General features: G+C 37.3%; 1 protein-coding gene across 1 annotated transcript; it reads right to left on the bottom strand.

Annotated features, from left to right (window-relative positions):
* Positions 1–148: 148 nt before the first annotated feature.
* On the bottom strand, positions 149–15,177 carry fam50a (family with sequence similarity 50 member A). Its single transcript, XM_007571331.2, has 13 exons — positions 14,904–15,177; positions 13,530–13,614; positions 13,316–13,415; positions 9,678–9,835; positions 9,252–9,328; positions 9,038–9,104; positions 8,653–8,714; positions 7,782–7,858; positions 7,081–7,135; positions 6,899–6,947; positions 5,277–5,347; positions 2,701–2,811; positions 149–395 (listed from the first exon to the last, which is right to left on the bottom strand). The coding sequence occupies exons 1-13, from the start codon at positions 15,012–15,014 to the stop codon at positions 387–389; spliced, it is 1,032 nt and encodes a 343-aa protein (XP_007571393.1). The 5' UTR covers positions 15,015–15,177; the 3' UTR covers positions 149–386.
* Positions 15,178–15,399: the final 222 nt, after the last annotated feature.

The following is a 15,399-nucleotide window of genomic DNA, read 5'->3' as shown; positions in this document are numbered from 1 at the left end:
GGCACTGGCCACCAGTTAGAACGGCCCCTGCTTAGATCCCAAAGACGAAAACACTGCTTTCTGCTTCTTAGCATGCTATTTAAATATGCCCCAAATGAGCACATTTCAGCAGGGACATTAAAGGAGACTAACGTTAATCACAAGTCTGTCAGGTTTAATATCCTTTTTTATTCAGCACTGATGTTAAATTATGTTGATTTTTATTTGTTAACCATTTACAGGGTGTGGTTATTTACAGGTGGCAGAAAAAACAGATTTACAAAAACTAAGGTTAAATACATAACTATCAGCTATTGAACAGAGGTTGATGGAGAAAAACAGTAAAATAAGAAGAGTTTTTTCAACATAAAATTTCCCAGCAAGAGTCCGGAGGTAGATGTTGGTGATCACCGGATCTGCAAAAAAGAAAATAAAGACAATAAAAAGCATGTCACATATTAGCTGAACAGCAAATTGTTGATTGAAAGCTCACAGAAAGGATAACTTTCTGTGAGCTTTCTTGTGTTTTTATACATTCCTGGAAGGTTTTGAGTCGTAAATTCAACAGTTCTATCAAAACTTCAGGAGAGACATGTTTCTACTTGTCCTGATGAAAATTGATCAATAAATGTAACAACATACAAAGCATGCGAAGTAATATTGCTGTCCTGGCTTACTGCCTGACCAAATAAAAGGTAAAAAGGTAAATAAATCACCATCTGGATTTGATGGAGCAAACTGGTTTAATAACCTCCTGATGAGCACAGCAGTGATTAATACAGAGAACATTCTACGTTTTGGTCTTCTGCATGTAGAGCTTGACAAAGAACTCGAGTTCCAGAAAAATCCATATTTTGTCACATTACAACCACAAATCCATGTGTCCTGTGATTCCTGAAACCAGTCATGTGGCCACATTTTCAAGCTCTTGGTCTTCTCTCAACCTTCAGACCAATCAAGTCCAAAACCAAAAAACAGTGAGTTCAGTTCTCCACCTCCACCTGTCGCCTCCAGCTAATAGTACGTCAGTTAACATTTATACTGATGACTGTGCTCTGCAGAGTTGTCTGGCTTTCCTGTTTAACTTTTTACTACCGTGTTAGATTTATTGGACAAGTGGCATTTAGTTGTAGCTGCTGCTTACATCAAAGTTTAGCTTCACATAAATGTTGAGTCAGTGCACCTGACTAAATGAGTTAGCGAATTGGCAACTGCGATTCTAAACCAGAAGGTTTAGGAGTGCATTTCTGACCATTCTACCAGGAGAGCATTTGTGAGGTCAGACACCAATGTTGGACACCAAGACCTAGCCCACGTGTAGTCCTTGAGAGCAACCATCCTACAACTTTTAGATGTATCCCTTCTTCAACACACTGATTCAAATGAATGACCCTTTAATTCCAACAACCAAGGAATTCAACCATTTGATTGCCAAAGGGAGGTAGCTGAAAGTTGCAGGATAGTAACTCCTGAGGTCTAGATTTGGGCACATGTGACCTAGTCCTTAAGGTTCCCACATTCTGGGGCCTTCTTCACTTCGCAGTGGTCCGCATGTACTGAAGGCAAACTCAAACTAGGCTGGATACATCTGCAAAAAAGTGAAGGTTCTGATTGTGGAACCGAAGGAATTTATTATAAGAAATGTAGGCAATCAATACACTCATCTATAAAATCTCTACCATTCGTAGATAGTCCACACGACTTACAATGTACGCACAGTACGCCCGATTGTGTGGGAGCCTTTAGTCTATGAACTAACACATTGTGTTCCATCAAAATGAGGTTGGAACTCTGGGCAGATCAGTCAAGTTCTTCAGCATTGCTTTCATTGTTGTACATGACTATACACCAGTACAGGGATCATTACCAAAATGATCCTACATAGTTGGGAGCATGAAATGGTTGAAGACGTCTTGGTATTCCCTGCGATTATGCAATTATTTTTATTAGAACTAAGGAGCCCTGGCCCTAACTCCTGGAAAACAGTTCCACGCCATTTTTGCACCAAACTTAAACCTAGACACAATTCAAGGAGAACCATAGAAGTGCAGTTCTCCCGGTAACTGTCAAACCCAGATTAGTCCATCTGACTGTCAGACATGGACATAATACATCATTCCAGAAAACGTGTCTGCGGACATGAAACATGCTCTTTATGTGACTGCTAGCAGACTGCTATCCATTCTATAATGGATAGCAGTCTTTAGCTATCCACTCTGCATAAAGTCGGTGACCTCTGTATGCCATGTGTCTCAGATTTTGATGACACTTTTATGTGATTTAGGGGGACAACCATTTTATAGCTCAGTTACTGTCATTTCCAAGTGTTTCCACTTTATCATAATACCACTAACAATCAGCTATCCTACGGTGGTACCAGAATGGAATTCATTAAGCTTCTGAGTAACTCATTGTTTAAAAGATCTGTTTAAAAGTTATTCTAAAGAATAACTTTGCATGCAACGGTGGTAGAATTTATGAACCTGTGACTGGTAAAGTAATTGCAACACCTGAATTCAATTATTTGGATCTTGTGGTGAATACAGCTAAGGAGCAACAAAGACTAGACAACAAATTTCAATCTATAGATGTGCAAAAACGGTAGAGACATGCTCGAAAAGCTTATATTATACTGAAATGTTGCATGAAGAAACATTTTAATACTGAGTATTCAGAGTGAATGGAGACTATAAGACTAAAATTAAGGTCTTTTTTTCTTACCGTGTATTTGTCCCATTTCTTCTCAGGATCGTACGGCTCCCAGCGACTTGCAGGAAAGATATGCTTGTTCTTCTCATACCAGCTCCTTAGCACCACTTTTCCTGCATGGGACTTTACACAAAGAGAAATACATCACCATTAACAACTTCCATCTACAAAGGCCTCTGGCATCACTTTCTTTTGGCCCAAGGTTTGTGGAGTGGATCCATACATTTATTTTGTTTACTCCCTGATGTTGACCCTGTCTGAATGCACAGCAGTTGAAATCAAAGACTGGTTAGACCAGGTAACATTTTTCTAATCCGTTATTCTCCAGATTTGGGGAACTTGTAGCTGTCCCATCCTTTCCTAAGATGACTTCAACAGCTGCAGCCCACCTGTTTCCAGGGTCAACATGTGTGTCCATGTATTGAATCTGGAAACGGCTTTACAGATGGGTATTCTATAAAACTTGTTACTGCAAAACATGAGAAAATCCAAAGAGTGTCTAAATCCTCAGGGCTGGGAGTGACAACTGAAAGTTATAGTAAATTAAACCCCCTTTCTCTCCCCATTCTGTTGCTCACTTTACATTTCTGCATGTCAGCTTTACCTATTCAAGGTGCTTTAAAACACAGAGTTACTGCCATGTGATTGCTTTGTGATTTCTGTTAACTGGCAACTGAACAGAAGTACCTGACTCAGTCTATTATAGTCCACCAAGCTTTAGCTGCACCCTCACCAGGCTACACACTAATGACTTCGGCAAATTAAGTGACAAGTCACAAATAAAGAATCAAAAAATTTTGTACACTTTAATTAGATGAAACAACTGAAGTGCAAAAAAGTTAATATTTAATTTTATTTTTTTATGCTTGCCTTTTTTAACACTTTGTAGTTGGTGTTTAGGTATTGTTAATAATGTCTTATAGTGGTATTTTCTTGTCAACTTTAAAAAAGGGTTAACTCAAAAACACGATACACCACTGGATGGCTCCCCTCGCGCCTCTACCACCGGGCTTAGCAAGTTTCCTGGGAGAAACCCTGATGTATGCAGGTCGAAATACAGCTGATTTTGTATAGTTATTTGAAGTGTGATGGTACTGGCACCATAGTTGTGGAATTCACACTGTTCAACTGGGGCCAGGATTTTTGACGTGACGTCGCTGTTTCAAGTTTACACTGTATTTAAGGATCAACATTCTTATGCTTCTTGTACTTTAGTTGATTCTTTTTCCATGGTAACAAAGGAACCACACTTTCATCACTCACAGTGAACTGGTCCCTCACAGTGACCAGTTCAGATCACCAGAATCTGGTGATCTGAAACTCAGGTTACTTATGCTGTATAACTTCCTTTGGTCAGCACAGTCAGTAAGCACTCACTTTCTATCGCCTCACTTTTGAAGACAAAACCTAGAGTCGCTCTTACTATCCAACACCCTGACTTCGACAAACAGAACAGTAATACAGGGAAATTACTGAATCAGTTGCGTGTTTCTGTTTTTGGAGGGCAGATAGAGTAACAAATGCCTCTCAGATTACTGTTGTTTGAAAATGCTTGATTACCCCAATCAGCTCACATGTGAAAAGCATATTGTTCACATATTGCTAAGAATGAATACATCTGTATGCATTTCATTCAATTTTCTTAGATTACATTCCATTTCCTGGAACAAGTCTTCATCGTGCCATTTCATCGTGAAGTTTGGGAATTAATGTGTTGCTTCACTGTGGGCTGGATAGACACTGCGGCTATCCAGTGATATCACAGAATGATAGGAGGTTCTGGTGTGAAGCAGTTAACAGCTCCAAGGAGAACAAGCTGTTTTCCAACAATCTCCATGTGCTGTCAATAGCTGACTCCAAAGATTAGGCAACATCTTAAACATGTTGCTGCATGTATGAGAAACGTTCTGCACAGTGCTTGCACTGCCTGTTGGAGGAGAGGGCTAACTAACAAAGCATCGAAAGCAATGTATTCTTAATGTACATGTGTACATTAAAAAACAGGTGTATATTATATGTAATAAATATAATATACATATATTATACGTATATTAATGTATATATACATTAATATACAAATGAATGTACAGAATAAAAACAATGTAGAAAAATAAATGTGCAATACCAGCATGGTTGTAAACACTTATTTACAGTTGCATCTCATATAAAGCAATTTTGTGCACTTAGGATGCAACAATCTGCCACTGAAGGAACTATCATGTTCAGAAATACTGGGAAGAGCCAAATACAAAGGAATGATAGGGCTAGTCCACATGTAGTCAGATATCTGGGCATACTAATACATTTTTATGCGTTACATAAAAACAAATAATTTTTTATGTGTTTTCTTACATCAGGAAATGGAGACTTAGGGTCCCACGCATTACAGTCTGATAATTCACCAGTATATACTTGCTTTGCCACAATTACTTTTACTGTTTTTTTTTAGTGGGTTATTGTTACCTAACTGAACACGGCAGAGAGATGCTGACGGCATGGCAGCAGAATTTGATAAAGAAATCCTTTTCTGCCTATGGCTTTATGGATTAAAGAGATGATCAGTGATATAATAGGCTTTGTGGATCCACCTCATCTTTTTCCACAGTGGCATCGTTCACCAGTCGAATATCATCGTGGACGTCAAAGCTGAACAAAGGGCCTGTAAAAGGAAATTTCACGTCAGAAAATAAACGATTCTTGAACATAACAACAGATGGCAAATATGTTTTTAAATTTGGTGTGTCTTTAAATTTTACAAATCAAGGGTATTTTGTTGTTTCAGTGTAAATTAATGTCAATTAGAGTTGAAGGACAAAGGACTGGCATGACTTAGTTCAAAAATGCAAAATCAGACCATCAAATTGAAAACAGAGTACATTTTATTCTCAGGGAAAAAAACTTCTGATATCCATTAAAGGCATTTTCTACAAAAACAAGAGTCAGGAAAAAAACCCCGAACAAAAATGCATCAGTTTCGAGATTTTGTCTCGTTAGCAGCTGCACTTTCTAGCTAGGATGTTCTTAAATGATGCAGATTTTTCCACAGTTGGCGTGAGGTGCTGCAGCTAACGAGAGAAACAGCAACACGTCTGGTTGCAGAAAAAAAGTGATTTTAATCACTGAACTGAACATAGTAACTGTATTTAACTTAATTTTTTTGTTATTTATGCTCTCAGAGAACCAACAGTGGCAAAAACAGTAAAAGTAACAATCCCGATCGTTACGTACAGTTTTGGGGTTTTCATGTATTTACTGGATTTTATTGTCACAACAAATCAAAAATCTTGTTGCACTAAGAAATCCTTTCAATAACAATAAATAATTCAACAAATGAACACCCCTAGATTAGACCCCACGTATTTTGCTGTATTTAGTACACAAAAATAATATAAAGTTGAGTAGCACATCTAAGTGTATTGCTCAAACTGTCTGAAACATTACCTAATGTTTCAGACATTAGGCAATATTCATTGCTTGATTGCAAGTTCCAGTGTTATTGAATGATGTAGGTATACCTTAGCACCAACAGGTGGCCGTGGTGCAGCGTGGTTTAATTAGGTTTTACCTAACTTAGGATGGTAGCAATGGTGTTATTTATTCCTAGCAAGTTAGCCAAAACACATTTTTAAATCAGACATTATGAAACCTCATTTCACTTTGACATGTTTTGGGGGAAAAACTAAGCTAGTACAAAACTAAAGTGAAACTGCAATGTTAGCTTAAAGGTTTATTACTTAAAACTTTAAGCTAAAGCTAATCAGAACTAAAGAGTTAGCTCTGAAGTTTTTAAGAGCATGGTGATATGACATTATTTTACCATAATGGTTCCCTTACTCGTAACGTAAATATGCTTCTTAATCATCAGTTGTTGATCAGTTGTTGACGTGGTCCATAATGACATCTAGTCAGAAGTATGCTGTCTATTTTTGCTAGCTAGAACATTAAAACTGTTGTGTTTGTTATTGTCGCCCAACAACGTCTGCGTTTTATGTGGAGCTACACCAGTTAAGCTTGCAGTGATTCAGCATCTATCCCCTACATGAAAGGCAAGTCTTACAAAAACCACAATTTAAAATAAAATAACCCTTTTAAATGTAAATCTTAAATCCTGTCAGCGGTGGTGTGAAAGTATAATTAACAACCATAAGGTAGAGTGTAAATAGTTGAGCTTGAAGATGAAAGTTGTTCACTTTGACTGTAGTGAACTTACCAGACTTTCCTCTGGCTTTGGTCACAATGAAGTCATAAAAACTGTGGTGCTACATAACACAAGAAAATGAGCACCAGTTTAATTCAACATTCGCACAAAGCATTCCTTTCAATACACAAGAAAGAGATGTTTTAATTCTTAGTCATTAATAACTATGTAATTAAGAAAAAAACTGGACTCACATGTGGGATTATGAGATCTTCCTTGATGTACATCAGTTGCTCCACCCCAGCAGACCTGAAGAAAAGATGTGTTGACTTTAAAGTACGCACAGAAGTCAAACATCAACACTTTTTCTATTAGTGATAAAAACCAGAGCGAGTACAAAAGAATAGAAAATAGGAAAATAGTGAGGAAATATGTTTCCTGCTTCATAGTAAATTGGATGATTCCACATTGGAAATAAGAGTGATATAGAATTTAAAAAATATACTTTTTATTCAAAGAATGAAGGTTTGAAACAATGAATGCTTAAAATAGAGAAGAAAAAACATCTCAGACTACTTTTTGCATAATGGCCTTCCTAAACACCAAGGCACTTTGATTACCTGCAGATTTTTTTTTGTCTGACATACTGTATCTGAATAAAACGTTTAAAACCAGATAAACAAGTTTTAACAAAAGCCAGAAAAGCACTTGACAACCTCACATCAGCCGCCCTGCAGATCTGAGGCTGGGCTGAGAATGTGGAAAATATGAGAGGAAACATCGGTTTTAAATTAGAGCTGCAAAACATATTAAAGCGTTATCGTCAACCCCATCTCAGCAACAGAATCCCAAAGAAAAGTCTGGATTCAATCTGCAAATAAAATATTTGGCCACTAACACACTCGTTAATGAATGTAAGAATGCGTTCATTTTTCTTGGCTCACTGAAGTCTGACCTGAGCTCACTGAAGTCCTTCCTGAGGACCTCCAGGGCCTTCTGCAGGAAGTTCTGGATGGTGTTACCCTTCTTCATCTGCAGCACAGGCACACAGAATAAATATAATGGTGCTACATGGAAAAAAACAACAACAAAAAACTACAGTGCTTTATTGGGGCCGTTATAATTAGAAAAAAACAATACATAAACTTTCTCCCCCCAAAAATTTTAAATTTTGAGATTAATTTCAGAAATTTTCAAGCAAATTTCACAAATTTCCCACTTTTAAAACAAATATTTCAACATTCTAGAACATTTCTGAGATTCATTTAACAATTTCTGGGTTTTACTAGGAAATTTTGGACCTTTCACACTGAAACATTTCCCTACTTTTCCTACAAATTTTCTGAAATTGATCTCACATTTTCTGACTTTTTTTCTAGCAAATTTTCAACTTTTCAATCTCAGAAATTTTCTTGACATTCATAAAAAGATTTCGAGATTAATTTTAAAAATTCTGAATTTCTCAGCAAAAATGTATTACTCTTCTTTTTTTCTATGGACAAATGCCCTAATATGCCTTTGTAAAAAACAAAAGAACAAATTAGTGCTGAGCACAAAAGTCACACTTGGTAAACTGTATGGTTTATGTAGATATACTTAATTATTAAGGCACACTTTATCCTTCTCTGTGAGATTGTTTATCTTTAAATTTATACTCTACCTTAAATTCTGCTACAGCAAATAAAGTTTGTACATAATGTAAATTCACAGCATTGTCCATACAGGTCAGACGAGAACACAAACATTGTGCCAATCTAAACTTCCTGTTTTCTCATTTTAGAACTCCAGAAAACGGCTGCTGCCATCAAACTCGGCCTCCTGTTTACCTTGACAGTTTTCCGGTGGCCTGAGCCGTCCCAGTAGCTGAAGGTAATTTCAATTTCTTCATCTAAGGACAGAAATTCATAAAAAGGTGTAGGTTACACACATCAAAGAGTATGACGGCATATAAAAAGAAAGAGGAGAAGTAGATTTCTGCCAAAAAAACTCAAATTTTGAGATAAATTTCAGAAATTTTCTTAGAAAAAAATAAAAGTAAATTTCAGAGACCCTCAAAATTTCAGAGCTTTTACAAATTTTCAATTTTCGGAGCCCAGAAATGTCTTTTTAGCAGACATTTACTCTTTTTGTTTCTACCTACAATGGTTCTAATGTGCTGTAAAAGAGTGCTACATGATTTAGGTTTAAAATAAAAAAAGTTTGACCACTCACTCTTGATCTTCTCCTGCTTCAGTTCCCACTCCTGTCTCAGCTCCTCTCTAAGGCGGTTTTCCTCCTCCTGCAAAAAAGGAAATGAAAAAATGTACGCACCAATGTAATTCAAAATGTCATTTAAACAAATAATATTTCAACTGCATAAGGCAGAGTAGGTTGTGAGGAAAACCACAATTTGGTTTTCCAAGTTGGAGGTTTGAGTGGACCTGACCTCTCTGTCTCGATCAGGAAGGAAACTCGTATCCACATCTGGATTTTTGCCCAATTTCTTCTTCTTGACTGGAACATCTGCAATAGACATAAAATAATATAGGGAATGACATGTTTTTATCTGCTTTGTTTAATTGGAAATTTAACAAGGCAGGGGTCAGAACTCTGTGTGAAAGTCAGTCAAGTTCTTCTGACCTTGTTTTGCAAACAACAAAAAAACCGTTCCTACAAAGCTGGAAGTTTGAAATTGCCAAAATCTGCAACACTAAGGAGTTTTCTTGAAATGATGCAAATGTGAAACTTATATTTAGGTATGTTTTAGGAAAGGTTTCCCACTGATTCAAGAGGAAGAAGAAAAAAAAAACATCTGAAGCTACAATTTAGCTCCAGATGTCATGAAAAATGTCATGACGATCAAAATACTCACAATCCTGATCTTCCTCGTAATTTTTGTCATCGTCGTCATCATCGTCGTCGTCATAATCATCATCTTCCTCCTCCTCTTCATCAGGATTAAAAGATAAACTGGCAATTTTTCTCTTTTGTTCCTCCTTCCTCTTTTTCTCTTTCTGTTTTTCCAGCTTGCTGAAAATAGAACCAAAAAAAATAAAAAATAAAACTAATGAACAGAATATTGGTTTATTAGACATTCCAGTAAAGAATAGAGAGCTATAAACAGTAAATTTGTGGTAAATTTGGGTTAATTTATTACAGTGGGAGACATCAAGAAAATTCATATGTTGGCAGTTTGCATGTGTCCAGAATTAACAAAGAATACATTTATAAATAATGTTAGAGTTCTTAAAATTAGTTCCTTAGACAAGACCAGTTTGCTATAATTTTTAACTACAAAGGCTATAAGTTGGTAACTCCAAAGTACCAGTAAAAGGTTGTAGCTGAACACAGCTGGAGGTTGTGCTAAAGAAACAGGAAGGCATTAAATCACAGCACTAAATCAGCTAGAAAAAAGTAGAGGTTGATTAGAGCAAACACACCGGCTGTGTGGGTGGTCTTTAGATAGTTTTCAATGGGAGCAAATGTTCCAAGGGGAATACAAAAACTAATAAGGTGTAGGGAATGTGTCCAATTTCAGCTTTTTAATTTACAACTGCTGCTGGAGGAACAGTTCAGATTGAAAACATCAACTGCATATATCTGCTGTTTAGGTTATATTTGTATTGAAGCCTTTCTGATAGCTGAGTAAAACAAATGGTCCTGCCTTTTGGCCAAAAAACCCAAGTCTTCCTGTGAGTCTGCTTCCAATTTAAATCCCTTAACATTTCTACTTCTACTAAAAATCCAGTGGTTTTGTCAAAGCAGATATATTATTGGATAAAACAAACACAATGAATGGCAATAATTCTTTTAGCAGTCATCCATCATATTGCACATATAATTTCAAAAGTGTATAAATGAAGGGCTTCATATTTAAAGCCAATGGTTACTACATTTCTATGAGGTAGGAGGTAAATCATGATTTCTTTCAAGCAGATGAAAGATGGGTTGAAATCCGGCCCAGACCTAAAAAGCTCTCCAAGGACTCCAAAAGAACACGCAGTAACATCCTGAGCCTGGATTTTGAGAAATATATTCAAATGATTTGAGGGGAACTATTTCAGGGACAGAAGATGCTAAGGAGACTGAAATGTTTTCCTTTGGTTGTAAACTCCAGCAAAGTCAGCCAAAGACAACAACTAAAATACTTATTTACAGAAATGCTATTATGAATAAATAAATTCAAAATTAAATTCAAAGCAATTTAAAGAAAACTCCATTTAAAAACAGGCCAATATTAGAGAGAAGGTAATAATTCTAAAAAAAACAAGTTAATTTGCTCCTCTAAAGCTCAATAAACAAGCAGCAAAACCAGGAGAGTGATTTAGTTATTACAGAATGTTAAATCTATATCTTGTTTAAATAGACTACTCAAAAAATAAAGGAAACATCTAAACAACACAATGTAACTTGAAGTCAGGAAACTCAAGTAGAGCATTGGTAAAAATGCTCTACTTGGGAAGGGAAATAATTTTTAGAAAATCCAGATTTTCTAAAAATTAAATCTTCAAAAATGTTATTAATCAATAAAATCAAGTCATCGCTGAGGCCCTGGGTTCCTCCTGCTGCATGTCAACGCTAGGTCTCACTGGGCTGAAGTGTGTCAGCAGTTCCTGCATAATGAAGGCGTTGGTGCTATTGATCGGTCTGTGGTGGCACTCCAGACCTGAATGAGCACAGCTGGAACATCATGTCTCAGTCCGTCCACCACAGACTGTCCTGCAGTCAACTGATGCTGTAACCCAGATCTGGGAGGAGATTCCTCAGGAGAACATCAGGAGCATGGTCAGGCTTTGTATAGCGCTCATACATGGAGGCCACACAAACCGTTGAGCCTTGTTCTGACTTGTCTAGAAGAATTTCTGCTGACGTTGGATCAGCCTGTAATGTGATTTTTCCACTGTTATTTTGAGTATGATTATAACTCCACACAAAAGATGCACCAATCCAATATTAATATCTGTATCGGTCCCAATATTGAAAGAAATTGCATCGCTGACAATGTCAAGCTCATGAAGCTGTTGATGTATTTATGTGTGCTGTACTGGTGCAGAGTTATCAAATAAATTTGTAATTCAGTACATTTACATCTGTGTTAAAAAAAAATTAAGTCAATTTAGAACTGTTTTTCTGTATCAGATCAGTATTAGCCGATACTAAACCTAAGGTATCGGTATCGGAAGTGAAAAAAGTGAATGAGTGTATGCAGATCTGTGCAACAGAAAAAAAAAGACTCTATTCTGTCTACTGGAAAAATGTAATTGTTCCAAAGTTATTTAGTTGTTTAATTAAATAATTGTCACCTCTTTTTGGGAAGGGAAATAATTAATCAGTATATAAGTTTGTTAGTATTCACCCTGAATGATTTTAGAAATCTGCAGACTGAAGGTGGAAAACAACCACAAACGAAACATGGATATTTGGTGACCTCTGCAGAATACACCAGGATATGGCTAAAACAATGTAGCATTTACATGTTTCTGGTTAATGCTGTTATAACTACATTTTAAATAAAGATAAAGTCAAAATGGAAAAGATAAGCTGTGTGGAAAAAACTAAGTGCATTCCCTCCATAGCTTGTAGAGCCATCATTAGCAGCAAAACATGTAGATTTTCTGTTAGACTTTATCAGTTTCTCACATAGTTTCAGACATCTGTTTCCATGGAGCTACTTTGGGGTCACAACAAAACTTTTTTTTAACTGAATTAGGGTTTGGACTTTGAACCATTTCAACACTTAGATTCTTGTTTTTCAGTCAGTCATTCGGTTGAAGGCTTGCTGATTGCTGTGTTTGGGTCTTAGTTGCGGCGGATTTTCTCAACCACTCCATAAAGACAGACACTTCAACACAGCTGGTATGAAGTGTTTTCTGCTGATCAGACAGCAGCAAACACTTCATAACAGACATATGAAATGTTTGTGTTCCAGCTGTGGGCGAGAGAACCCAACCACAGCAGAAGCAGAAGCAGCATGAATATAGTTAGTAGCACTGTTGCCTAGCAGCAAAAAGATTCTTGTTCTTCCGTCAATGGATTGTGAAAGATCAGCCAGAACGCAGTACGGATATTAAACCCCATTGAGAATTTTTGGGATGTTCTGGAAATCTTTACAAGATGGTGGCACTCTACCATCATAAAAACAAGATCTTCCTGATGCCACCCACCTTGCTTAGCTAGCCGGGAGAGAATGAGCGGCTAAAGTTATCAATGATCAATATCATTGTTAGTGATCAAGTGTCTATTGCAATATATATTATTACTGATTTATTGTCCATCCCTTGTGAATAGCCTTTAGTGAAATTATGGACTTTTGATTGTTTGGAACATTTGCCAAGTTTGATGGGTAGCAAAGTTTATTTCTCTTCAGTCATTGCTGAGATCTTTCCAACTTGGAATTGTTGATGGCCAGTTAATTAAGTCCATTTGATACCTGAGTGAAGTTATTTTGGCTCAGACATCAGACTGATCAGAAGAGACTGGCATCTTTTAAATCAAACTGTTTTCACTCACAGCTGCAGCTCTTTGGACTGCTCCTTCTTGGCCAGCTGCTTCTCTCTCTCCTTTACCAACGCCTCCTGCTTGGCCTTCATGTCATTCAAGGTCACCAGGCCTGTTTCAGACATTGAAAAACAAAACGTTTGGAAAAAAGAAAACAATAAACACCATTGCTTATTATTACTAAGGCTCTTTAGATAATGTCAGTAAAACTGTCAAACATACTTACCAACAGTACTGGACTTTAGCTCTGCTTCCACGGCATCATAGTGGGCAGAGAATTTCTTGTCAATGTTGGATTTGACCATATTGTCCTGCAACAACCAAAATCCACCAAGACAGAGACAAAGAGATAAAAATCAAACACTGATTGACCCAAAAATTCCAAAACTTAGAGCACTAATTCACTCACTCACATCAATATGTGTGCTGCACATGTTGATGTGCAACACACATATGAAATCTAATTGACTGTCTAACTTGTGATATATGGCCTTTCTGATCTGTCATAAATATGCTGTGCACTAGCGGAACAAGTCAGCGTCGGGCCAGGGGCCAATTACCGGGCCCCTAACCCATAACCGGGCCCCTAAGGAATCACCGGGCCCCTTACGTGGAGTGAAACTGAAACTGTTGAGAGGGGTGGGGGTGGGGGATATTAAATACACCCTTCTCAACAGGCGAGGGCGCACTTTCTCTGTCTATAATCACATATTTCAATGACTTGAAACCATTCCTCCCTCTCCCTCCCTGGCACCTCCAGGCCCGGGCCCCCATCCGGCCCGGTTTGGGGGGCAGCAGCCCCCCCAGCTCCCCTATAGCTCCGTGCCTGATGCTGTGAAAATGCTCTCTGCATAGCAGAAAGTACCAAACTGCACTGAGAGGGGGCAGTGCTGAGTTCAAGAAGGACAAGTGCCAACAGGAGATCTTCTTCTACGCATTGAACGGACTGAAAACATTTAACAAGGATGACTTTTACAACACCGCGAAGGTAAATAAAGATCATACACAATTTTTAATAAGTTTCAAAATACTGAGATTCACCAAAAAATATTTAAATAAAAACAATCTAATTTGATTTTTTATTTTATTAACACTGTATAGCTAGACAGTATAGAGTCGAAACAACTAAATATTTCAATTAAGGTCAAAATTGTAACATTTTGAGTTTTCTGTATTTGTACATCAGACTCCAGAGGAGTCAGAGCCTCACCATACGTCACTGCAATAAAGAATTTAATATTCATGTGCATCTTTATTTTTTGTTTAATGTACAGTCTTGGAAATGTCCAACTTGCACGTATATTTTTGATTTAATCCGGCTGTATATCATTTTTTGAAAACTTAACATAACGCCCTTCCATGGCTTACTGTAGCTAAATTATATGTAGAATATTCGATACTATTTTGAATAGGACGTAAAACCAGGTATGAAGCATAACTCTGTGGTAGAAAACTATTCCAACTGTTACTTGTAACTGCGAACAAACAAGTAACTGATAGGTGACTCTTATTATTAGTTACTTGAGTGAGCAGAAGTAAATCACGCCAACAATGACTGGAGCATTTCTCCATAAGCACGTGCATTTAAGATGTTCCAAACCTCTGCTATCTTCTGTTTGAGCTGTTCAAGTTGCTCCCTCTCTTTCTCTCGTTTTTTCATTAGCTGCATGGCTCTGCCCGCCTCGCTGGCAGCTCCTTTGTACTGCGCCATGTCGGTATCTTTATCTTCGAAGCTCCCTCGGAATGAATAATAACAAACAAACAGCGAATAAAGGCGTTCAATATACAAATTTAACTAAAGATTGTTCCAGAACTGCGAAGACTCTTCTGACAGTCCACCATAACAAGAAAAATGGCAACGGCGCAGGGCATGCTGGGTAGTTTAGAAAGAAGACGAGACGCGTTGTCACACCTGCCATATTGGTCAGGGAGAAGTCGCCATTCCCAACCCCAGGATAGCCGAAGAAGTGGATTTACACCTTCAAATTAAACGTTGGTTTTTAATCAGTGACATTTACTATGATACAATACACTTCCAATAAAACTTTACTTAAAACGTTAAAAATCGTAAGGCCAGCCAAGAGTTAAGACACTTT

Source organism: Poecilia formosa, unplaced genomic scaffold (assembly GCF_000485575.1).
Source record: "Poecilia formosa unplaced genomic scaffold, Poecilia_formosa-5.1.2 Scaffold278, whole genome shotgun sequence".
Classification (NCBI taxonomy): domain Eukaryota; kingdom Metazoa; phylum Chordata; class Actinopteri; order Cyprinodontiformes; family Poeciliidae; genus Poecilia; species Poecilia formosa.
Note: the sequence above shows the minus strand (reverse complement) of the source record. Positions and strands in the feature narration are given on the sequence as shown.

Excerpts from the sequence above, each read along its gene's own strand:
- fam50a (XM_007571331.2), bottom strand. The coding sequence starts at position 15,014 with ATGGCGCAGTACAAAGGAGCTGCCAGCGAGGCGGGCAGAGCCATGCAG. Across the intron at positions 9,836-13,315 it reads CAGTCCAAAGAGCTGCAGCT|CAAGCTGGAAAAACAGAAAG; the intron begins GTGAGTGAAAAC and ends TTCTATTTTCAG. Across the intron at positions 9,105-9,251 it reads TTCCTGATCGAGACAGAGAG|GAGGAGGAAAACCGCCTTAG; the intron begins GTCAGGTCCACT and ends CCTTTTTTGCAG.